The following is a 26,058-nucleotide window of genomic DNA, read 5'->3' as shown; positions in this document are numbered from 1 at the left end:
GACTGACTTGTTTGCTCTTCCTCCTTTCATTCTGGCATGTTGAAAAGGCTTTTGTGTTGATCTTGGTTCATGCAGTGTTGAGGTGAACAACTTGATTTGGGAAATAAAACCTTACAAATCAACTGTTTTTGGATTTTCAATAACATCTGTTTCGGTGTTGAGTTGCATCTCTGAATCTACGTTCAATATGAGTCAAATGCTCAAGAACCTAAATAGGACACTCAAAGACTTTTACTCAAGTCATATTGGAATTGGTGACTTTTAACTTTTAATGCAGTATGGTATCTGTACTTTACCTCAGGTATGAATTTCAGGTAATTTTTACACCTCTGGTGGGTATTGAGAAATTTATTTATCCATTTATTTTACAAATATTTACAAAAGACAAATATTCCTCAGCTAAAACATTAAAAAGTTGCCATTTTCTGCGTAGCTAGTGTTTGACGCTAAGCTGAGACACATACAACCGGCGCTTAAATCCCATTTAGCCCATGTAAAACTTTGGTGTTTCTTTATAGGTATTAGAGACAATATAAAAATTTGCCCATTTTTTCCCTCTGGTTGGATTTGTGGGGTATCTGGTTACACAATATCAGCTTCTGAAAATCATTAATAATGATATTATCTGGATTTTAAAGAAGTCATTTTCGATACGCAATAATCACGACCAGCAACTTTGCTATTGTACGTCTCGTATTTTTATACAGAATGATTTAACGCTGTAAAAACTGATACCATAAGAACTAAATTACACAAAATAGAGGCCATGCACTGCACTCAGAAAACATCAAAAAGTAATTACAATGTGTTACAGAGGTACAGAAAACATGTCAAAAATACTTACCTCTCAAACAGAGTTAAACAAAAAACAGTAACTATGTTAGGAATTTGTGGGGTTTTTTTTGTTTTTTTTAAAGAAGCCTACACACACAGTCATTTTGACATGCAGTAGAACAGACACACGCCCTTTCCCCCAGGAGAAAAAGTCCAGTGTTTGTTTGTTTTTTCCCTGCACCACCTTATCAAGTGTGTACACACATTTTGAATGACCTTTAGCTGAGATGTCTTACTCTCCCAGCGATCAGATGGACGTGTCAGGGTGATGGTGGCACTTTGAGGGAGTTGCAGGAGCCTTGGCTTTCTCCAGGATTTCTCTCACTGCTCCACTGGAGGGGAAGAAATTTAAGAGGTCAGGTTAGGGCTCCTAGTACATGCTTAGACCAAAGGTATCAAAGCTTTTGTACACAATGGACCAGTTTCGGCTTGCAGACTTGGCTGGTGGGGTGTGTTGGGGGAATTTGGGGGTTCTTACATATACAGTATATGACAACCTCATCGTAAGTCAAAAATATCTTAAGTGCTATGACTGTGTCTTTCCTGCTTCATGCTGATTTATAATTTTCATTCTTTGCTCTAATCTGATGGCTTTCCTCTTCTTTTTTTTCACTACAAGCAGGAAAATACTTGGGCACTTGGAAGACATGCTTTTATCACTAAAATTGCTGTTTGAAACAGTTTGAAACAGAAAATAATACACACTGAGACTTTACTCTGTCTACCATTAGCCAGAGTGGGGCATCTCACAGGGCGAGAGATACGCTCATCCCAGCTGCGCATCCAACGTATCGTACATCGTACGCTGCCTGAACATGTTGCGAGTAATATTTTATATTTTTACAATTTTGTCGTATTTAAGATCAGAAAAATGAAAGTTGAATCCTCGTAACTCTGGGACCATCTGTATATATATATATATATATATATATATATATATATATATATATATATATATATATATATATATATATATATACAGTGAGGAAAATAAGTATTTGAACACCTGCTATTTTGCAAGTTCTCCCACTTAGAAATCATGGAGTGGTCTGAAATTGTCATCGTAGGTGCATGTCCACTGTGAGAGACATAATTAATCTAAAATAAAAAAAAAAGAAATCAAAATGTATGATTTTTAAACTATTTATTTGTATGATACAGCTGCAAATAAGTATTTGAACACCTGTCTATCAGCTAGAATTCTGACCCTCAAAGACCTGTTAGTCTGCCTTTAAAATGTCCACCTCCACTACATTTATTATCCTAAATTAGATGCACCTGTTTGAGGTCGTTTGCTGCATAAAGACACCTGTCCACCCCATACAATCAGTAAGAATCCAACTACTAACATGGCAAAGACCAAAGAACTGTCCAAAGACACTAGAGACAAAATTGTACACCTCCACAAGGCTGGAAAGGGCTACGGGGAAATTGCCAAGCAGCTTTTTTTTTTGGGTGAAAAAAGGTCCACTGTTGGAGCAATCATTAGAAAATGGAAGAAGCTAAACATGACTGTCAATCTCCCTCGGACTGGGGCTCCATGCAAGATCTCACCTCGTGGGGTCTCAATGATCCTAAGGAAGGTGAGAAATCAGCCCAGAACTATACGGGAGGAGCTGGTCAATGACCTGAAAAGAGCTGGGACCACCGTTTCCAAGGTTACTGTTGGTAATACACTAAGACGTCATGGTTTAAAATCATGCATGGCACGGAAGGTTCCCCTGCTTAAACCAGCACATGTCCAGGCACGTCTTAAGTTTGCCAATGACCATTTGGATGATCCAGAGGAGTCATGGTAGAAAGTCATGTGGTCAGATGGACCAAAATAGAACTTTTGGGTCATAATTCCACTAAACGTGTTTGGAGGAAGAAGAATGATAAGTACCATCCCAAGAACACCATCCATACTGTGAAGCATGGGGGTGGTAGCATCATGCTTTGGGGGTGTTTTTCTGCACATGGGACAGGGCGACTGCACTGTATTAAGGAGAGGATGACCGGGGCCATGTATTGCGAGATTTTGGGGAACAACCTCCTTCCCTCAGTTAGAGCATTGAAGATGGGTCGAGGCTGGGTCTTCCAACATGACAATGACCCGAAGCACAAAGCCAGGATAACCAAGGAGTGGCTCTGTAAGAAGCATATCAAGGCTCTGGCGTGGCCTAGCCAGTCTCCAGACCCAAACCCAATAGAGAATCTTTGGAGGGAGCTCAAACTGCGTGTTTCTCAGAGACAGGCCAGAAACCTGACTGATCTAGAGAAGATCTGTGTGGAGGACTGGGCCAAAATCCCTCCTTCAGTGTGTGCAAGCCTGGTGAAAAACTACAGGAAATGTTTGACCTCTGTAATTGCAAACAAAGGCTACTGTACCAAATATTAACATTGACTTTCTCAGGTGTTCAAATACTTATTTGCAGCTGTATCATACAAATAAATAGTTAAAAAATCATACATTGTGATTTCTGGATTTTTTTTTTTTTTAGATTATGTCTCTCACAGTGGACATGCACCTACGATGACAATTTCAGACCCCTCCATGATTTCTAAGTGGGAGAACTTGCAAAATAGCAGGATGTTCAAATACTTATTTTCCTCACTGTGTATATATATATATATATATATATATATATATATATATATATATATATATATATATATATATATATATTACTTAATATAAGTTATTTAAAAAGAATAAACCGATATCATGCCGCATTGCTTCAGTTCTCAAGCATTGTCATGGAATGAGTCATTGACCATTTGAAAGCGGAATTATCTAAGTTGATTGTGAGTATAATACTTGTGACTTCGCTGAAGTTTTGTATTACTTTTCCTTAATAAAATGTTGCGTAGAGCAATCGGTTAATTCTTTTTGAATAACCCTGTATATCCAGGATATTCTCATAAAAGCGACCCAAAAGCAACTCTGTCCCTGTCCAGTATTGGGGGTGACCCTGTTGTTGGGCTTTTTGATTTATTGCACATTTAAAGTCTATTGCACAATGCACAATATAAACAAACTTTAACTGAAGAAAAACATAATACTTACCAGGGAAAGTCGGGGACAAATTACCTCTTTTAGTAAGTATTAAAGCAAATGGGTTACTGCGATGGGGCAAAGGTTGATGCAAGTGCTGACTTTCTTTATTAACAGCACAGTCAGACAGAAGAGACAAAGCAAACTATCCCTTTCTTGTTCAATTCAATTCAATTTTATTTCTAAAGCGCTGTTCACAATGGACATTGTCTTAAAGCAGCTGTTCAGAAAGTAAGAATTGATAAAAATTCTAGTATAATCCATTATATTCTTTTAATAAATAAAAAACTCCGTTAGATGATATGAGGAATGAACCTTAAGCTCAAAAGGGAAACCCATCCTCATCTGGGTGACACCACGAGTGTCATTATAAATTATTAAAACATTACAAACACCGGAGTGGGAAATATCATGAGCACCGGGGTGTGTGATTATGAGTAATGTCCTTTCTACAGTCTTCTACAGTCTGTTGGAGTTCTGGAACCAGGAGCGCCTGAGCAACTCATAAATTGGCTTAACATCTGAGATCATTATAGATTCAACACCAACTCCTCTATGCCAGAGCTTTTAAATGGTTAACGATGGAGAAACAGTGTATGTAGAATGGTATATTGAGTATTGATTAAGAGTTTAAGTCTTTAAAATCTTTAAAATCTTCTTGAAGTGGGATCCAACTAGAGCCAGTACATCTCTAGACAGCTCGGGATCCTCGCAGAGTCAGCATCTTCTCTTTCAAAGTCTAAAATCTTAATGAGATGAGACACAACGGGAGCTGGTGTGTAGATGCCTTGGGATCCTCATCTTCATCCTCAACCAACATCTTCATTGTTGTGCATCATCTATAATTATCTCAGGTTGTGTAGCCATTTTTGATTTCTTTGTCAGTGAACAATTCAGTGAATTAATCGTCATTATGTCTAAACCTTTAGAGCACAGTGATTTATTTTTATTTATTTTTTAACTTTTGTACTTTTTGGCTTGACACAGTTTTCAGTAATGATGGCCTCTGAAGTTTCCAGTTTCTAACTAATGCGACAAGCTGCATATTTTACCATATTATCTTCAAGAGAGAAACATATCAGGTGAGTAAAACATGGTTTATAGCTGTTATAGAGTAAGTGCTAACAGGAACGTGGTCATTCTATAACTCAAATACACATGTTTAAAGCATGACTTGTCATTCTTTAATAAATAAAACATTAAAATTGTTGGAACTTGCTGTGGAGCAGAAAGAATAGAATATTTGGTAATAAGAACTTGAATTATTTTCCTGTAACTGCATGCCTTGGTTTTTATTTCTTACATTTATATACTGTTAATACTACATGATGTGATTTTGCCAAAACTAACTTCCTCAATTCACGTATATGCAGTCATTTAAAAATAAAAGTACACCCTCTTTGAATTCTACGGTTTTACATGTCAGGAAATACTAAAAATCATCTGGTCCTTATTAATTTAAGGTTTCAAGTTATTTCAGCCCTAAATTTGCCAGTTGCCCATATAAGGAATCTCACGATAGTCCCTTCCTTCGTTTTCTCATCTCAGCCAAATAGCATCTCTTGATTTGATTTCCCTTCTTTTTTTTGCCTTAATTTGCTTTGGCCTTTTCTGCCATTCTTTTTCCGAGCTTGTTGTACGAATAGAGCTCGAACAGATGTCAAAATAAACCGTCTATTATGCGCCAAAAAGAGACTAGGTGCTGAGTGTTTAACCTTGGCTGGAGAAGCTGGAGAATTAAATAATTGAAGAAAACAGACTGAGGTTAAAAAGGTCAGCTACACATGGCTAATAGTTCCAGAGCACTTTGTAAAAAGCCTTGAAGATGTAAGATGAAAACAGGTTTTTTTGGGGGGGATGTGTGGAGTCGAAAGAGCCTCTGTGAGGGTCAACACCACTGTTGATCAATTTATTTTGTCAATTTAACCTCCATTTTAAGACACTTCTGAATTGTTATAAAGCTTAGGTATATGAACAATGGTATTGAGACATCGGACTTTTACAACCATAAATGGTTCTTCTCCAAACTGTTACCACAGCGTGGGAACATTACACATTACAGCAAAATTCTTTCTTCGCATATCTTAGGTTGATTGAATGCTGGGGTCAGAGGGCAGGGTCCGCCATGATACAGCTCTCCTGGAGCACAAAGGATTAAGGGCCCAAGAGTGACAGCTTGGCGATACAGGGGCTTGAACCCCCGACCTTCTGATCAGTAACCCAGAGCCTTTACCACTGAGCTATCACATTCAGGACAGGATATCTTTGGATGCAATAGCATGAAATTTTCCCTTCACTTGAACATGGAGACCCTAACCTGTTCTAGCATGACAATGGCCCTGTGCACAAAGCCAGCTTCATGAAGATATGCTTTATATGGGTTGGAATGGAAGGCTGACTGCACCCAGAGCCTACTCAGCTCACCTAGGAGAACACCAAGGAGAACAACTCTCCACAAGCAAACTCCATAATCTAGTGAAACATCTTTTCACAAGAAAGAAGAATAAAATAACAGTAAATAGGGACTAAATGTGAAATAGGATGCAAGTCTTATGCACAGGTGTCCATATAATGCACATTGCAAGTGTCTAAACTTCATGGGCATTGGGATTTGGTGGGATTTTTTTTCCTATGTTCCTTATTAACTAGTCATTTTGTCAGTTGCTCCCCACAAACATCTGAAACTCACACACTGAAGAAAGTGCTATCTGCCCTCTTCTAAATACACATAACTATTGACTAGAATTGCCATGACAGACAGAAGTAATAGTAACACCATGTCTCAGAGCCAGACATCACAGTACGTGTAACAGTTTTGTGTCATCTAGTGATGAGTCGTTCATGAACGATTCGTTCGAGTCTTCAATGTGACTCAGAAGAAAGAATCGTCTGAAAAAGCGATTCGTTCATTTTCTACTAGATGCACAGGAGCAAAGCATCACAAGATCTCCGTAGTTAATGTACAGGAAACAGAATTTAGTAGTTCATCTTATGCATTGCATAGTGTCAATGGGAGTCACGTGATAAAAGAACGAATGACTCGGACCAGAAAACTCATGACATGAACCACTCAATTCTGTTTCCTGTGTAATTGTCAGGGAACCACCAGCCTCGGTTCCATTCTACGCCCCGCACCCTCGCAGTGACTCTTCATAATACTAAAGTGCCTGCACCTGGCGCTCATCAGCACCCTTCCTATTTAAAGCCCTCACTTCCTCAGACCCGTCGTCCGTTCTACAGTTTCCCTGAAAGAACTCTTATGGACTAACTCCTTGTGGAACCCGTTCTAAAGGATTGAATAGATTCTATAGACTTTGCCTTTTTAAGAGATTCTACAGATTCTATGGACTTTGCCTTTCTTAAGGGCTCTACGGATTCTATGGACTTTGCCTGTACGGTGTCGACTACCTGTGTCTCCTGAAACAATCCGGATTATTCTCTGTTCCCGGAACTGCAGCTTTATTCCTGTGTGGATTCTTGTGCGAACTCATTAAACCTCTTTCCGTGTCACTTCGGTTTTCGCCTGAGTGTATAGCATTTTTGGGGGTCATGTGACAAACAACTAATGATGCAGACCAGAAGATATTCTATTTATGATCATTTTTGTTTAGCTGCATTGTCATATTTTCATTATTAGAACTATAGTCAAAGTTCGTGTACGTATACGTGTAAATAAAAAAAAAAAAAAAAAAAAAATTTAATTTCTGATCAAACGAACAAAATAGCTAAATAGCTCAAAAAAATGTGTCAATTTTGATAAACGAGATTGAAAGAACCAAATCACTAAAATGATCCGATCTGCCAGATCACTACCGTCTTCACCATCATCAAGATTGAAAATCGTGATCTCCATTTAAGCTTTTTAGAATTAGTTTTTTTAACATTCTAAGACAGGTTTAGATCCTGATTGCTAACAATCACATTTCTTAATCTGTGATCTTAGGTTATTTGACATAGCTACCTCCACAAGCGGGTGCCAGTGGGCAATGGGCTTCCGTGGGTAGCTTAGCATCTCATTCCAGTGATCCCGGCCCAGGCTCTCAGCCAGGCTCCCCACTCGACACACACCGATGATCTCGTTATGCCCGACACTGTGGACAACAGAATATCTTTTTTTATTATTAGAACCTACAAACAATAAATCTGTAAAAAACAGTGAACAATGAGTAATTACATCATAAGAAGATTGAGAGTAGCTTTTTAAGTAAACTGACACTTCAGGTAATTTCAATCAGCGTAACGGTAGCTAAAACCTTGTGATTTCCTTACACACTTAATGCCAGTAGATATGTGTCATAGTGAAATATGAGACACCGAGAATTAATTCAGTTTGTAATCAGATACCTGCTGTTCACACATCATCATCATCATCATCCTCATCATCATCATGGATGCCAAAGATAGAGAGAGAGCATTCTGTATACATAGCAGTTGAGTTTTGAATAAGCTAATAACATGCAATTTAGCCCACGAACCAGACGTGAGTGAAAGAACTTGCGATTATTTCTCCACCGACCACACATTAGTGAAGAGTTTTCCCCATTAGAGGAGAAGTCTACCTCTGCATTCTCAGAAATTATAATAAATTATTTAAATGCGTCGATGTTTTTTTAACTTCAAGGTTAAAAGCTGATTTTACAATGTGAGATCTTCACTTTGATTGCGATAAGTGCAACGATACAATCATTTTCTTTACAAAAATACACACTCTTTGTGGCGAAAGGTTTTAAGTTGAAAAATTGTTCAAGGTTCTGTAGAGAACAGTCACATCTGTGTAATTTCTGTTTTGGTTGTATCTATGCGCTTATCGATTTATAATCTGGTTATAATCACTAGTTCTTGGTTCTTGCCTGGTTAGCTTGTGCTGTTTCGTGTCTGGGTTTAGGTCTAATCATGATTTATGCCTGTCCGACTATATTGCGAAAACAATATACTGTATAACCTCAAATAGTGTAGTGTTTGGATGTACAATTGAATCCAACAACATGAAGTTTTTAGATGTTACCATGGAGAATCTGGAATAAAATGTATCCTCATCATTAATTAAAGAAAATCCTGCTGCCTTCAGCCTGAATGGTATTTTTCTCTTTAACATGCCAATATGAAATATTTAGGCATGCTTGACATCCATTAATTTTTTCTCTCATGCTGAAGAAAAGGTCATATAAATAGGAGCATAAAAATGCGTTCTGTAAGAATACAATCGGCCAGGCTCACGTCCGGGAACCATGCCATAGTTCCTTCTTTTCTTTCAATACACAGCCACGGGCGAGTTTAAATGCTTCCCCGGTACGCAGGGTTTCCTCCGAAATGCTCTTAAGCGTCCCCTGACATCGCAGAGTCTATCTCATTTGCAATCGAATGTGCTACTCAGAGGCCCATCTTTGATTGAGACATTAATGTGCGTTTCCCAGGGAGCAATGCGGGGCGGTTGAGTGGCCTTGAGGACGATGAGGATAGGGATGTTCGCCAGATGATATCATCTCATAAAATATTCACTATTAACAATACTTTGGAGCTAACGCCCACACCATTTTCCTTCCCTTTAATCTCTCTGGGTTTATCTTCCTTTCTTTCATTCTTTCTGACGGAAAACGTAGATCATAGAAAATATGTACATAAAAAATTAAAACAGTACATGATATACTGTAGGTGAAAAAATGGTCAGTGAAAAAATCTGACCAAGACCTTTATGCAGGATATACATTAGTTGTTGCATATCGAGTTAATTTTTCTGCTCACTCTGTAGAAGAGGAAAAGCAGATCTGAACTGCTACTAAATCCTGGTTTTAGCCAAAAGATTTTTGAAATAAGACGCCTCCACAGTTCTTGCTTTGACCCTGGCCAGAACTTATCGGCTTCTGAGAAAAAAGAAATCTTGGCACAGCAACTGCAGTGCATATAAGGTTTCTTACCGATCGTAGTCCATCACAGCGATTAACAGACTGATTTGGTCTATGTTCTCAGGAGGGACATCGAAAACTATGGCTTCGTTGTAGATGGGGTTTAGAGTGTTTCTCTTGGTGGAGGTTTTTCGCTTTTTCAGTCTCCGTCCATCACACATGAGCGAGACTTTCACATAAGGGTCTGAAATGCAGAAAGATCGAACAGGAATTACTTATTATACACATAAATCATTTTACAGGGAAACTAATTGACTTTCGAATACAATGGATTCTTCAATACAGATGTCAAGAGCAAAAGATTGAATTCCCATAGGATAAAATGAAGACTAATGTAATTGGAGGCACTCAGTGTGCTTGTTTGCAGCTAATTGGAATCAATTTCACCGTACAACAAGCAACCTTAAACATAAATCCAAGATCAGCAAGTGTTATTTAAAGAGCAAATAGTTATCTGGAGTGATATCTATCATGAAATGACCTGCCCAGTCACTGCACCTAAATCCTATTGAACTACTCTGAGATGAACTTACTCAAAAGGCTGGAAAAAAATCTCTACTCAACTAGTGAAGAACAACATTGGCAAGTTTTACAAGAGACATGGCAAAGTATTTCACTTGAATATTTGAAGAAAAGAACTTAAGCGTTTAAGGCTCTTATTCATACTAAAAGAGGATTTTTCAGTGAAAATAAAATTTTACATCTGTAGATCAAAGGTCAAAGTAAATCTCCATACAAATAAAAACATCTAGTTTGTTGCCTATAAACAAAAGGAATGTTTATGTGTCTCTCAAAAACCATAAAAGACTATGTGTTTCCACACGTTTGACATTTACAGAGCCATTTCTCCTAGTCATGATCTCAATTTAGTGCTATTTCAGCTATACACAGTACAGTACAGAGTTGAAAAACAAAACATTCAGGAACAAGGTTTACATTTATCTAGACTACAATTGGCAGCTTTCTTTATCCATAGTTTTTTACAGTTATCTCATGTAAACAACTGAGCAGCTATAGGGTGAAGGGTCTTGCTTAGGGACACCATGTGTGGCATGACCATGACCCATAAGTGGCAGCTTGGTGTGGCTGAGATTTGAACTCACAACGTTTGGATCCAAAGTCAAGAGTTCTGCTGTTCTTATGATTCTCTGTAGGGCCTTGCAATCTAGTACTGTGCATCTGCTATACCAGACGGTCAGGTATCCAGTTAGGATGCTCTCGATTGTGCATCTGTAGAAGAGGGAATGGACTTTGGGGGAAGAGAAACTTCTTGAGTCTGCGCAAAAAGTCAGAGAAGTGGACACCAAGAAACGTGATGTTGACTTTTTCTACGATGGTTCCGTCGATGTGTAAAGGGAAATAGTTAACCATCTGTACCATTTTGAAATCCGCGATCGTCACTTCGGTTTTGCTGATTTTAAGGCAGAGGTTGCCTTATTGAATCTTTTGACTTTTGCATATGAGAAAACTATAGAAGAGAAAAATTGGTGGCACAGAGGGTCTTAGGAGGGCATTTGTTTCACTCTTGTTCATTTCCTGTCCAATTATTTTTTTTTTTTTTGTGTGTTAAGACGGGTGTATTTCCCCTGGGGGTGATTGAGTGTGTTGCCATATTTGATGAAAGTAAAACATCAACAATCTCATTACAAATCAAATCTCATGGTGCCACTGAAAATCACAAGTTGCATTATGCAGATTAATATTCAAGACATTCAGGCTTTTTCTTAATAAAGACACTGAATACCGGAAGCTCCTGTAATGTCCATGGCTTTCAGGTTCCTGGCTTTGATGATTGTGATGGTCAATCGGCCCGCAGTCGGAAGATAGCAGAGTGAAAACATCAGATCTCCCAAATCCACATTATCCTGCAAAATAATCACAACACACAATATACCCACCACTTTTAATGTGAGCAAACTTAACATTTACAGAATGATGGTACATTACAAATGACTGTCAATGAAAATGGTCTCCTGTATCTTATAATCCATCAGACAACACAACATCCCAAGAAACAAACCGCTCTGAGCTCATTATCACTGCCAAATCATTAAAAACATGCTCTCACACTTTTGTCTGAAGGTGTCAAAAAATCCAGATGCAACCCCTAATCAAAAAAGACATACACTCATGTCCTGGAGCTAAAGATGTTCTCCAAGTTCCTCTGAGTGAGCTACCGATCCAATGGATCAGTGACTGAAATAAATCGGACTCGGATACAGAGACGTTTTTTGTGAAAACATTTTCTGAGGCCTTTTCCCACTCAGGGAATCCTGCACTTTTCTGAATACTCTGGCTTTCCATTTTACACCAAAGTGAGGAGAAGGACTAATTAATTAACACCTCTCTTCAAAATAGCACAATTTCACACAAGAACAACACCCTATTGCTTCAGAAAAATGTAGAAATGCTTTTAATAAGCATTTTATAGAATACTGTATGTATTGAATGCTATGTCTGGCCTAAGACACCTATTCAGACACCTATTTGCAGTGTACACAGTGGCTATTAAAAAATCTACACACCCCTGTAAAAGTTAAAAACCTGTAAAAGTGGGAAACAGGTTGGTATTTCATACATAATTGACTTAAATGTACTGGATAAAAATTAAAAAATTATAGCTAAACATTATTTCATTTTTAAAATATTGTTAGACAGGGCTTATGATACACTGTTTAAATTCTGATATCATGGCACTGCTGGCTAGCTCTCTAATGCTGCACCTTGATCATGCTCTACGTTTAGAGCCAATATTCTGTTATACTACACACTCTATAAAGAAAAGTGTGTGGACCCATGAGAATAAGATTGGTATGTTCTTTTCAAACATCCCATTCCACATTTAGTCCACATTTGCTGCTACAATAACTTCCACTCTTCAGGAAAGATTTTCCACTAGATTTTGTGCCACAATGGTGTTAGTAAATTTAGGTACTGATGTAGGTGAGGTGAGGGGGCCTGGGGTGCAGCCAGTGTTCACATTCTTCCCAAAGGCATTCATTAGGGTTTAGGTCAGAACTCTGTAGCAGGCCACTCAAGATCTTCCACGACAACACATGTAAAGCATATCTTCATGGAGTTGGCTTTGTGCACAGGGGCACGGTCAGGGAGGAACAGGTTTGGGTCTCCTAGCTCAAGGGAACGAAAAGTTCATGCAACCACATACAAAGGCGTCCTATACAATGGGGTGACTCCAAATTATGGTAACAATAAAAAAATAACAAATGTATCCAGCCATATGTGGTTCTTCAGGTAGCCTAATATTGTATGTATATTATATACATACACTGTATATATACACAGTATCTTACAAAGGTACACAGTGTCTCAACTTTTATACAACAATAAGGATACTTAATAATCCATATCCTTCTCTCCCAGTCACCCCTTCGATTGGGGGCCACCCCATGCAGCTGGGGATGGTTTCGCCCCAACGGCCTGGAGATCCATGAAATTACGGGGTAATTAACAATATGGTGGATTTGGACTTGTAGTTAATGTCACAGGACTATAGTTTGCATCTGATTACTATCACTGCACACCTCAAATTGTTTAGCTGTAATACATTGACATTCAATGCCACTCAGATGAGGATGGGTTCCCTCTTGAGTCTTGGTTTGACTTTATTGGCTGCACATTGACTATTTTAAAATATATCCAAGTTTAATTTCTTTAGTATTGTCCTTTGAGAGGATATACTAAAGTACATACATACACATACAGTACACACACACACACTCCTTTGCCCTCTTCTAGCTAGTTTCTTTGCCTAAGTTTGCTAGTCACAGCAAAATGAGTATCAACGTCTATAAGCAATTTGTATTTATAGAACGTAAGAGAATGATATACAGAATAGCAACAGGAATTAACTAATTAATTTCAGGTGCAATGTAACCCTTCATTCTATTTTATTTATTACATTGCTTAAACTACCACGATTTATATGCACTAATATTTATGAGAACTTTTATGAGCTCCGCAACTTCTGCACACGTCTTCCTGACTGTACCCAGTATCTACATTTTTTCTTTTATCAAAATGTACATCTTCTTTCTAAAAGCTTCTGTCACCAAAACAAATTCCTTGTGTGTATGGGCACACTTTGCAATTAAACCCATTCTGTATCTGATTCTGAATAATCTTGCAATAAAACAAAGACTTGTTTGTATTTTGGTCTCCTACTCTTGACCAGTCTTTGCTCGTAATTGATAAAGAGCTCGGGCTTGACTTGAAATCTAGCCACAGAGATTTCCTCAAGCTTTATATTGTCCATCTGCATACTTTTGCTGATATTCCGTGTATCAACAGAATTACATAACAGGATGGAAGAAATGGAAATATTAAAGAATGTATATGTCATAAATCATTGTTCGTGTAGCTTAAATGGCTTTCTAATGCGGACGGCAGTCAGCATTTTGCACGAGCGTACGGATACCAGGATTTCCATGGGCTCCTAATTATTCACTGATTATACCTACATTAATGGAAACTGCAAGATTAGAGCAGATGATAATGTTCCTAAGAGCATTTTAGAATCCGTACTAGGACTATTACCAAGAGTCTGATCGCTCTGTACCATCTTAATGCAGTCAGATATAAAAGCCTTTGACATGTTGGATAATAAGGTACCCACCCAGAATACAACTATCAATTTGAAAAGGCCAACTTCCAGTGAGATTCCGGACTCCTGCCTAACACATCCATCTCCTTTGTGCTCCCAAAGAGCTCCATGGGTGTATTAAGCTAAATTATCCTCGTAATATGAGTTCAGGGAGGTTCAGGAAGTTTCAGGACCCTCAGGTCTTTCTCGCAGCAGGATATTTTATTTATTATCAGTAGTGAAAGGTCATGGCCAGCTGCAGCTGCTTATTATCAGGATAGGTCCCCCTGACTGTGCCTGTCAGACTGGGAACAACGCTTATTACCACCCAACAGGGGGGGGAAATGGTGTTGCATCTGCAGTCAGGTACAATTACGTACAGTACATTTAATTATAGTCAGAGACATTTAAATACAGTATATCATTACTTGCTGTGCAAAAGGGGATTTGTACCAGAAGTTCAGAGTAGTGTCAGCAAGGTTTCATGACTGGACCAATTTCTAGTAATTGACCATTAAGTCCAATATCGTTGTAAGAAAAACAAACAAAGCAACACCCAGGGCTCTGGGCTTCCCAGGGTAAGACTAGCTCAAACCCAACATTTTCTTTTGAAAAAAATTCAATGCTCGCAATGTTTGTGGATAAAGAAAAGCAGAAAATTTAAAGTAAAGCTGCTTTGGGACAATTTCCATTGTAAAAACTGCTATACCAATAAAACTGAATTGGAGATTAGTTGTTAATGAGTTAAATAGCTATAACAAGGAATTAATAGCTTACTGGTAAAGATTTTGACCTGCTGCTTGGAAGGTCATGAGTTCAAATCCCAGCACCACCAAGCTGCCACTGCTCAAGATCCTCAAGCGCTCAGTTCTATAAATTCTGGATATGGGTGTCTGCCATAAATTGGTCAAAAGACTTGAATGTTTTGTGTTCCTAAATGAATATTTAGTTCAGAAAGTTCTTAAGGGGGGAAAAGTGCTTATGAACAGCGCTGCATCTAGTCGATAGTGTGTTCTCCATTGCTAGCAAAAGGGTTTCAGTTGCTGTCTGCTCTATTATGATGACTAATGGGTACCCAGGGAAGGATTTAACTTTAGCCCAATCTGAGTTTTTGTCTTGTTGGAAATACAAAGTTGAACAAATCAGCTGGATATACAGTATAGCACATATATAGTCCTCACCAAAAGTATTGGAACAGCAGGGCGGATTCTTAAATTTTTGCTTAAGGCATTTGAGCTTGAGATCAAAAGACGAATATGGAACAACTGATCAGAAATTCAGTGTATGGTCCAAAAGACAGCATACTGGAAAAAGGTATAAGGAAAAACAGGTCAGGACAAACAGAAAATGCAAACAATCAGTGAATTTACTCAAAAAGGCAAACAAGCAAAGCATGCAAAATAATCTGAAATGCTAAATTTGGGAATTCCTACAGGAAATATTAAGTGGCTCAAATGGAATTACAGTCTTAAAAAAGCTTTATATAGTTCCTTTTCAGTAACTCAAACTGTGTCGAAACGTGTTGGGAATGCGCCGAGTGTTTACGCTCTGAAATAATGTGTGTAATCAGTCAAAAACCGGTGGGGTGACGTCACAAGCAGAAAGTATAAAACGCATATGGAGTAAAGGCAGTGGCAGCTTCTGTTTGTTCGCGAAGCGCTTTGCACCGCAGTATCAAGTGCCCGCCCTGCCTCGGCCCCCTCAGGGACCTGGCCGGTTAACCCTGCCACAGCCAGCTCCAGCGAGCTTTCTCCTTAGTCTCCACCCAGCATTTTTGTGGTCCAGGGGATCTCGCCACACCTAGAGCTGTCTTAGGGCTCTGCCCTGGCTTTAGGCACACGGGAGGTCAGTCTCGAGAGACTGATACCCCTAAGGCACTTTCTGGCAGCTTGGAAAGCTCTTCCAGATGTTTCTCAGTGGGTCCTGCACACTGTAGAGGGAGGCTACTCGATTCAGTTCGGGTCTCCTCCTCCTCGTCTTCATGGGATTCTTCCCACCCTGGTGGGTAACCAGCAGGCTCTAGTCATGGAACAGGAAGTGAACACTCTCCTGAGGGAGGAGGCCATTGAGGTGGTCCGGGTTCTACAGCTGGTATTTTATAGTTTCCAAAAGGAAGGAAGAGGTTGCGTCCTATCTTAGATCTAAGTCAGCTGAACCGCTTTCTGATGAGACTCAGGTTCAAGATGTGGACTCTCAAGGAGGTCGTGCTTCAACTCAGATCCGAGGACTGGTTTGTCACGCTAGATCTAAAGGATGTGTACTTTCATTTATCCATCCTACCTTCTTACAGGAAGTTCGTGAGGTTCACTTTCGGGGCTGAAGCTTACCATTACCGGGTTCTTCCGTTTGGCCTTGCCCTTTCATCCCGTACCTTCACAAAATGTCTGGATGGGGCTATGGTTCCCCTAAAATCTCAGGGCATGCGCATCCTCAACTACATCGACGATTGGTTGATTCTAGCTCAATCAGAGCAGTTGGCGATCCGGCATCGAGATGTCGTTCTCGCCCATATAAAGGCGTTGGGGTTTCGGCTGAACGCCAGGAAGAGTGTGCTTCTAAAGTGCTTCCAATCTAACATCCAATTCTAAATCTGAAAGTAAAAGGGAATTTTATTGGAGCTTTTTTCTTAGGATGAAATGTCCACTCTGGAGCTATTTGCGCAAATGATAAATAATATGATGAAATGAGAGCAACATATACAGAGATCGCATATAATCTAGTAGAACATGGGGCAGGGAGGGACAGGGCAAGGAGGGATGGGGCAGGGTGAGGCAGGGTGGGGTTTGTTCCGAGGAAGTGTGTTGGACTCCCATTTCCTCTCTCTCTTGTTGCTTTTAAAAAGCATGTAGTGATCCATATGAAATTCTCAGACGTACGCCAGAATGTTATGAAGCCGCTGATGAATGATGCATTAATGGCTGATCAGTTATTTTACATCCGTTGTTTTAGAGTCCCATAAAACCCCAAAAAACTTTTTAAACAGAATTATTTCATCATTTATTTTTCATTTTCAAAACAAGAAACGAACAAAAGCAACATACACTAACCAGTAGAACACCTTTAGGAATTAGGAAAATAAGCTTTTCAGCATGATTACAGTAACTTCATTTCATGTAAAGCACCATTGCAAAGCCCCATTGTTGATACTTTTACAACAACAGCATGCACACAAAGTGTTTATCAGGAAAGCAAAGTAAAATTTCAGGAGTTTTTAACTATGTGCAAATGTTTCTAGCACTCAGCCTCTTTGTGTGAGCTAGGCATTAAGGGATGGGGCCTTGAGAATCCACCGCTCCTCTCAGGCTCTCTAATTCGATCACGCCCTTCCGTCTGTAGACTATAGGATAACAGTCGCCTCCATTCTCATAAGCACTTAAATCAAGTCAGCGGTGAAATTATGGTCACTCGCACGCAGTCAATGAGATTACAGCACGGTTGTGCAGAGGTTCAATATTGGCTGAGAGAGAGTACAGGCAGTCCATCTTGGGTGATTATCTGGGCTCACAATTTCCCCTGGAGCTCCTCTAACCTTTCTATGCTGTTTAAAGAAGCCTTTAATGGCGTACGTCATCCTCAAATACTGACACTGACTGCGTATGATAAGTGCAAAATGAATAGAGGTATGTTAGGATAACTGTAACCATGCTAACTCGCCATCACTGACTGCTAGCCAACTTTTCGCTACACAACAGTGAAAGGTGTGTTGCTTATATGAACTAATAAATATACAATATCTGCAATTTCTGAATAACATTAAAACAAAACAATTTTTATAATTGTAAATGCTACTTTTACAGCATCACTGTTAATATTAGTAGTAATAATGCAGCTTATTGAAGGTGCATGAAGGAATAATAATTAAAAAAATGAATTGTGAGTTTTTATGGATGGAGTATTCAATGCTAGCAAACATTTCATTTAGAAATAAAGCTGATGTTAGTTAGCTTTAACTACCCATATTAAAGTTTCTTGATTGAAACAGATTCCAATTTACCACTGACACTTAAAATGTGTGACCTGAGGGCTATTTTTCTTTGTTGCACTGTATGTTTTTATTCAGTTCACACATTTTTAACTACAGATTAAGTAAAGAATTTCCACACTTCAGATATTTAGAGTAATTTATTTCTTTTTATCTGGTAAATATAATGAGCAAACTATGACTTTGAAAGACTTCTTCTAAAGATTTCTTCTTTGTTGTCACTTGAATCATACTTAAACAGCAAAAATGCAAGCGAACTGTTATAAACTATTATTACAATTTAGCTTGGCAAATGTATCAAGCAAACTATGACCGTGTCGGCCTTTCAATGTTTTCACTACTTTTTCTACATTTGTTGTCACTTGGGCCAAACATGAACCCCAAAGAAGGCAATTAAACTAAAAACTAATCAGAAAAGGCAGACACAATAAGCGTGTGCTAAAGAATCTGACACTGAAAATCCCCACTTTTTCTTAAAGGATCAATTGCTCAGAGCTCAAATGGAATAGTAGAATGTAAAGTAGGCAAGACTTTGAGTAAGCTTGTTGACCCATTGAGTAAGCTAGTGCTAGGGAGTGGAAAACAATGCTATAACTTTAAATAAAGTTACATAGCACATATCTGTTCCCTCTAAAAATACTGGAGTGGCATTTGGTGTTTAAATCATTTGGGCTTGAGATGACATATTAGAATTTCAGAGTTTTAATTGCCTGATACAGTATGTACATCTAGATTAGGGGTCACCAACGTGGGCGGGCCTTTTCTAAAAATAGCTGTTTCCTACCTTGTTAAATCATTGTTGATAATTATTGTGAGAAATCATTAACATGATCAGTGTCTTCACATAGATCAGGGGTGTCAAACTCAGTGTCAAATCTGGCCTGATGTACAATTATATCCGGCCCACGAGATGATTTTATATAGATCTATTATTATTGTTATTAATGCAGAAGATACAGAAAGTAGAAGAGTTAAAGAAGAATCTGACATTTCATGTCCCATGTCAAGCATGTCAAGCAGTGGCGGTCCTTGCATTTTACATCTAGGCCTTCAATGTGTAGTAATATATTAGGTAATTATTATTAGTAATATACTTGTGTAGTAATATATTAGGGTAGTGCTCTAGTGATAGAGACCTCTAGCTGTGTGGAATAAGATTGTCATGCCTACCCATGTCAAGCAGTGGCGGTCCTTGCATTTTACATCTAGGCCTTCAATGGCATGCCACCTTAATCAGTCCACCTCATAATAATACCATCATTATGACACCATCAATATTATATATATAATATAACAGAGCGCTGCAACACAGACAGTTATCTCATGCAGGGAGTATGAATGCCGTTACTAAAGCTAGAAGCCCAGTGTACGCAATTCAACAAGTCTCCTTTCACTAAATCCATCGCTGCCCCACATACAATACATCATCTCTAGTAGATGGCTCCAGTGTCGCTAATTTAAATCTGTTTGGTTAAAGCAACACTTTTATTGTCATGTACTTGAAGTTGCAGAGGCTCTCAATGGTGATTGTGAAGGCCTCAAGGCAGGTTACTTTGACCTGGCAACATGTGAAGGCTGAAATGTGATTGGATAGAAACCCTAACAGAAACATACACTCCTGGAAGCAACACAACAAGGAGAAAAGCTATTAAATAAAGAGGATAGATTATTGGGAATCATTTAATACACATTAAAAAACATACGTCAGTGATTCTGATTGATTAGGCCAGAATTAGAAGGTGGTCCTTATGGTTTCCACTAATATCAAATAAAGAATTTCCAGACTTTTGACGCATAACATTTTACCCACTACTCTTAATATCAATCAGCTTAACGTGGTATGATGCAAAAATATCAAGATCACATCCTAGCACAGTAAATGTGCAAGAGTGTACTAGTACTGTTAAGAGTGTGACATTTTGATGTCTTTGTATAATTATGCGATTTGAGTTCCTGTAGCGATATTGTCGTGGATCTGAGGGCAGGAAAACATCCTTATTGTATACGTCAACATTCCGGACAGCTCATTCAGTAGCAGTAAATCATCACGATTGACCTTTCAATCCTCCTTCAATATCTGTCTCGGTGTCTCTATTTCTCTAGCTGGGAGTAATGGATTGACCTTTACATTCGTTAACGAGCTTGTATTTTATTGATAGGAGGCCCAAGGATTACAGGACAAATGCAAACACAATGATTTACATACAGCACAATGTTTTTATGGACTTTCTTTGTTTGGGCTTAAATTCACATATATGAATTGATTTGCTACTTTGGAACACATTATTTGATCTCTTTTAATTAGTTTACTATACAAATTTTGAGTCAAATGCAGATCAAATGCTAACAATAGAAACTGCAGATCAAAGATGAACTAAGTCAGTAAAATTGATTAGACCTGATCAGGGAAAATATAAGGATGAATGCTCTAAATGGCCTGGGAATAGTTTCCAATATTGTAAACAAAGTGGAAAGTAAACCATCAGTGAAACCAATATTAAGACCTGCTGCTACTAGAGACATTGAATGGGCTATCTTAAAGTTCTCGAGTATCTGATTGCTTGAATATTTGACTCATATTGAATGTAGGCTCAAAGATTCATTAGTCCTCATAACATACCATAACATGTTAGTGAAAAGCCAAAACCAGTTCATTTGTGAGGTTTTATTTCCTAAAATACAAATCAGAATGTACCTTAAAACTGCATGAACCAAAATCAACACAACAGCCTCTTCAAAACGCCAGAATGAGACTGAGGTCAAACAAGTCGGTGAAAAAAAAAAACAATTGACTTAATGCCAACTCCATACAGAGGTGCTTTTTCATTTATGAGGCTTGCTTTTGTTGCTAGGTTACTCTGAGGCCAATATATAATGTCGTGATTAAAAATTGTGACATTGTATAAGAATGTCTTAATAAGTTTAGATATTCTAATATAGTAAATGTAAACGATGGAACATTTACTAATCACTAATCATTTCTTTTGCACATTGTGCCCAGTGCGACTAGCATTAGCCTAATTAGAGAACAATAATGGATTTTGATTCTCAGTCCCCTGGTGGTCTAGTGGTTACGATGCAGCGCTCTCACCGCTGCGACCCGGGTTCGATCCCCGGTCAGGGAACCATCCCCAGCCACTCTTAGTGCCGGTCCCAAGCCCGGATAAATTGGGGAGGGTTGGGTTAGAAATGGGCATCCAGCGTAAAACATGTGCCAAATCAAACGTGCGGAGGATCCGCTGTGGCGACCCATAACGGGAGAAGCCGAAAAGAAAGTTTAGTTTTAATGGATTTTGATTCTGTGGATCTTTAACTGTGAAGTGATCATAAAAACAGGACTTGATTAAAATTGTATTTAGCTCTTGGATTAATACTTGTGTATCATTAGAGGAAGTTTGCTGACCTTCATTAACATGAAAAACAAGCTATCGAACAGTGTGACAAAAAAAAGACACCGATCAGGCATAACATAATGACCACCTGCCTAATATGTGTTATGTTTCCATTTTTCCTGCTAAAACAGATTTAAATCATTGAGCTTTACAGCTTTAACCTTTTCTCCCTATGTCCATCAATGAGCCTCGGCTGCCCGTGACCCTGGCGCTGGTTCACCACTGTTCTTTCCTTGGGCCATAGATAGGATAGATTGCCTTGGATAGATACTGACCACTGCAGACCGGGAACATCCCACAAGAGCTGCCGTTTTGGAGATGCTCTGACCCAGTCGTCTAGACATCACAATTTGGCCCTTGTCAAAATCGCTCAAATCCTTACGCTTGCCTATTTTTCCTGCTTCTAACACATCAACTTTAAGGACAAAATATTCACTTGCTGACTAATATATCCCACTCACTAACAGGTGTCATTATAATGAGATAATCAGTGTTATCTACTTTAAAGCTCATAATGCTATAATTGTCATAGCCTGGTCGGTGTAATCTTAAAAGGACACAGAATTTGCATTCTAAATCTGAACGCAGCTTTGTAGCAGTGATATTTGACATTTCTCAATTAAAGCTGAACTCAAATCATATTGGAATTGGTGACTTAGTAGTCAGGCAGTAAATATTTACATTTACTTCACTTCTGTTCACCAATAAACTTAATCCAGAGAATCAGGAACTCCGATATGGAATGATTGTGGAATATCCTGTTAGGATTGAGATCTCAGGACAAAGTAGAGCACCAACTAAATGTATTAAACAAAATATAGTGATGTCATAACAACTGCATTATGGAGGGTGACAATACCCTCAACTCAATGTGCAGAATTGCATTGTGGGTCACATGTGGATATTGACAAAATATAGGTACATAGATCTGTGCCATATGAAAATGACTGAGCAGAAATTTTTTCCCACGCTTCGAACCCCACGGCTTAAACAACAAAGCGGCTAATTTATGGATTTTTCCTGGGTTTTTCCCAGTTTCACAAACTTCAAGCCAAAAAACTGAGCCCCATAACATTAGACCAATGAAATTGCCGAACGGGTTCAGGTGAACCAATGAAACTCTTTATATTAAATCAGATGCGCTCCCACTTAATCGGGCCGCACCACATCATAAATATGGATGATGTTTCTCTGACGTTTGACCTGCCGCTCACTCGGACTGTCTACAGGAAATGGGAATATTTCGTCACGCTGAAAACAACCGGGCATGAAAACACACTTCACCTGTGTTCTGAGCTGCACGGCATCGGGAGAAAAGCTTATTAAACGCACGACGATGCCAAAAGATAAACTCTCGAGAGAAATAGTTGTGAAAGGAAGGAGGAAGACGGTGAACAGTGACTTTCTTGGTAGGCTACTATTTAGATACAAGCCGTGTAACAGACACTGTCTTTCATTAAAGCCTGTGTAAAGTTCATTCGTTTCAGTGTAGACACCTGCGGCTTATAGACAGGTGCTGCGTATTTATGTTCAAAATAAAAATCTTTGTAAAATTCAGTGGGTGCTTATATTTCGGTGCACTTTATAGTCCGGAATAAAAAGTTTGTCTTATTTTCCAAGAATCTCTCTGCGCTACCTAATGGCATGATCCTGAGCTGAATAGCCTTGTTTAAACACGTAGACTTCTAAAGGTGAAGATGAGAACGAGTAAAGGAAGTGATGGGAACGGAAACTTAATCACAACAAGGAAAAGTATGTACCGAGAGTGTGAAAGCCACGTGTGAACAGCAGATGTTTTCTTCTTTCACTGCAGACTCTAATTTCATTTACTTTTCGAAAGAACAGTGAAATACTTTCCTCTGTAGTATCGCCACAGGGGTTCTTACTCCCAATTGTGCTCTGTGAATTTTGTAAAAAAAAAAAATAAAAACAAAAAAAGTGCAACTGAGGAAATCGCTTGCAAATTTCAAATATCCCCAAGTTCTGGTGTTCCCCTAGAACGAGCTCCAGCACGTGCACACATTTTCTAATATCATAATTCCTTCATGTCACATCTACTTGCAGATTTTTATTCTACAAAAGCTCTTTTCACATGTAGGGAGTCATGTTCATAATCAGGTCTCTTGAAAATGATTTATGCATTTATGTACATACTCTGGCTAATCCAATGCTGCATTTCCCAACAGATATTACCTATATATGGTGGCTAGAAAGGCCTCGGATGCTCAGTGTAATTTTATTGCAAACCTCTAGCATCAAAAGTACGATTGGACCTACGGTAGAATAACTGGGATTGTTGTGATACAGTGTCACAGTTACTCCCAGAGTAGGAACAAAGGGTTACTCCACTTTTCAAAACAGAGATCAATAACGTCTACCAATTTTACACATGTACCCGATCAATTGTTTTTTAATGCCTTGTGTGTCTTGTTTTGCTACCTTTCCCTCAGGACTTGCCCTAAATCACGCTACAGCAACCTCAGTTTCTGCCACACGATCAAGCCAGCTGGGGTAAAAGACTGGGCAGGGCGCTTGTGCACTGTAGGGTTTTAAAGTAACCATCAGAAGCACTTAGGGGGGAAAAAAAAGCTGCCCAGTGCCATGTAATCTGCTAGTGTTTTAAACGTTACATTGCTACTTCTGCTGCCGAATGTTTCTAAGAAACTCACCAAAGAACATTGCTGACGAAGTGGAAGAGATATAATGGAAACGATATTATACAGTACAAAGGAATGTGCAAAGTTTTTTTTAAAACCGTTCTTTTACAAGAAGCTCTTTTGTTAGAGCCATTCATCATTCAAAATTTATGAGATTCATGAGATTCATGAAATTCATCATTCATCACATATAACTTCTGGTTATTTCAAGATGATATCCTGTATTTGAATTACAACAAAATGTTTTTTTGGAATATTCTTCATCCCTGGATATTAAAAGAGGCCACACCCCTTTAAGTAACATTACATAGCGACATATCTATTTCGAATCAGTGTTTTAATTTCTTTTCAAAATGAACTATCAAGTTAAAGCATATACAAAGTTCTTATTCTTGACTTTGGTTCATATTGATTTGGACCAAACTAAAAATGAAGATTCGCTTGCATTAAAGTTCAGGCAACCACCTCAGGGAACTGGTGAAGTTAGAAACAGGTTTAGACGACCCATACAACCATCTTGATTTTCTTCTCATAAACTAGATTATCATACCATGAATATTTCACCCAATGACAGCCCTACTATCCTCTTATAGGTTTCTTAAATGCTAACAGATGCTTCGGGTGAGCCATCGATGCTGGATAAGTGCTAATGACAGTTCAGACATATTGTCAGGAAATTAGCCAACTGTTTTTTTTTTTTACCGGCCTGCATAATCAGACGTGGGAGGTTTTGTAAGTAGATACCCTCCTTTTCTGATCACTCTTAAGATGAATAAAGCTGAACAAACACAGATAAAAAAAAGCTGAATGTTATTTAAACTGGACCGCACTGTATGTTGTTGTTAAAGAGCACTTTACATGCATGGATCAAATATATATCTTAACTAACTATAGTATATACACTATATGAACATATGTACTGTAGCACTGGCCTTTTCCAGTCATAAAGTTCTTCCCCAAACTGTTAGCACAAAATCGGAGGTACACATTTCCACAGGATGTCTTTGGAAGAAGTAGCATGTGTGAAGCACAGAGATTCAAACTTGTTCCACCGTGAAAATGCCTCTTTGCACAAGCCCAGCTCTGTTAAGAAATGCTGTTGAGTTGGAGTCAAAGATCATGAAAGGCCTTCTATAGAGCTTTGACCTAATCCCTACTGAACATAATTGTGAACGAATTGGAAACCTACACCAGTACCTCCTTTTTCTAACACCCTCATGGCCGAAATCTCCACTGACTCACTCTAATCCATCTACCAGAACATTTTCCCAGGAGAGTGATGGATATTCTAACAGCTAACGGGGACTAAATGTGAACTGGGAATAAAAGCCAATCTTATGATCAATCCAAACCAATCTTATAGTCAGGTGTCCACAAACTTTATTCCATTATAGTGTATATTTGTCGCATACATACAGTATTATATGGCTTCAATTAGTGTAATCACCATTCTATAATAATAAACTGGCTTGTAAATAACTGTAAACATATTAACAATTCTATTCGCAATCAAATTGAGGCAGGTTTTGTAAATATTTTCAAATGCCCTTGCAAAGCTAAACTGGTTACATTCACACCATTCGGCAGATCGTCTTTTGGATTTACAGTTATCTCATTCATACAATTGAGCATTTGCGGGTTAAGAGCCTTGCT

The 26,058-nt window shown here is 38.6% G+C and overlaps 1 protein-coding gene across 2 annotated transcripts in view; it reads right to left on the bottom strand.

Annotated features, from left to right (window-relative positions):
* Nucleotides 1–330: 330 nt before the first annotated feature.
* Nucleotides 331–26,058, bottom strand: part of syt9b (synaptotagmin IXb) — a 54,386-nt gene continuing 28,658 nt past the window's right edge. For both annotated transcript variants that reach the window (XM_083561067.1, XM_083561068.1), the window contains exons 4-7: nucleotides 11,519–11,639; nucleotides 9,787–9,958; nucleotides 7,833–7,962; nucleotides 331–1,166 (exon numbers count right to left, since the gene is read on the bottom strand). In XM_083561067.1, coding sequence (XP_083417193.1) covers nucleotides 1,095–1,166; nucleotides 7,833–7,962; nucleotides 9,787–9,958; nucleotides 11,519–11,639 — 495 coding nt within the window. In that variant the 3' untranslated portion in view covers nucleotides 331–1,094. The remainder of the gene's footprint in view (nucleotides 1,167–7,832; nucleotides 7,963–9,786; nucleotides 9,959–11,518; nucleotides 11,640–26,058) is intronic.

This window comes from Silurus aristotelis, assembly GCF_946808225.1.
Source record: "Silurus aristotelis genome assembly, chromosome: 14".
In the NCBI taxonomy this organism is placed as follows: Eukaryota; Metazoa; Chordata; class Actinopteri; order Siluriformes; family Siluridae; genus Silurus; species Silurus aristotelis.
This window is presented reverse-complemented; position numbering and strand designations above follow the sequence as displayed.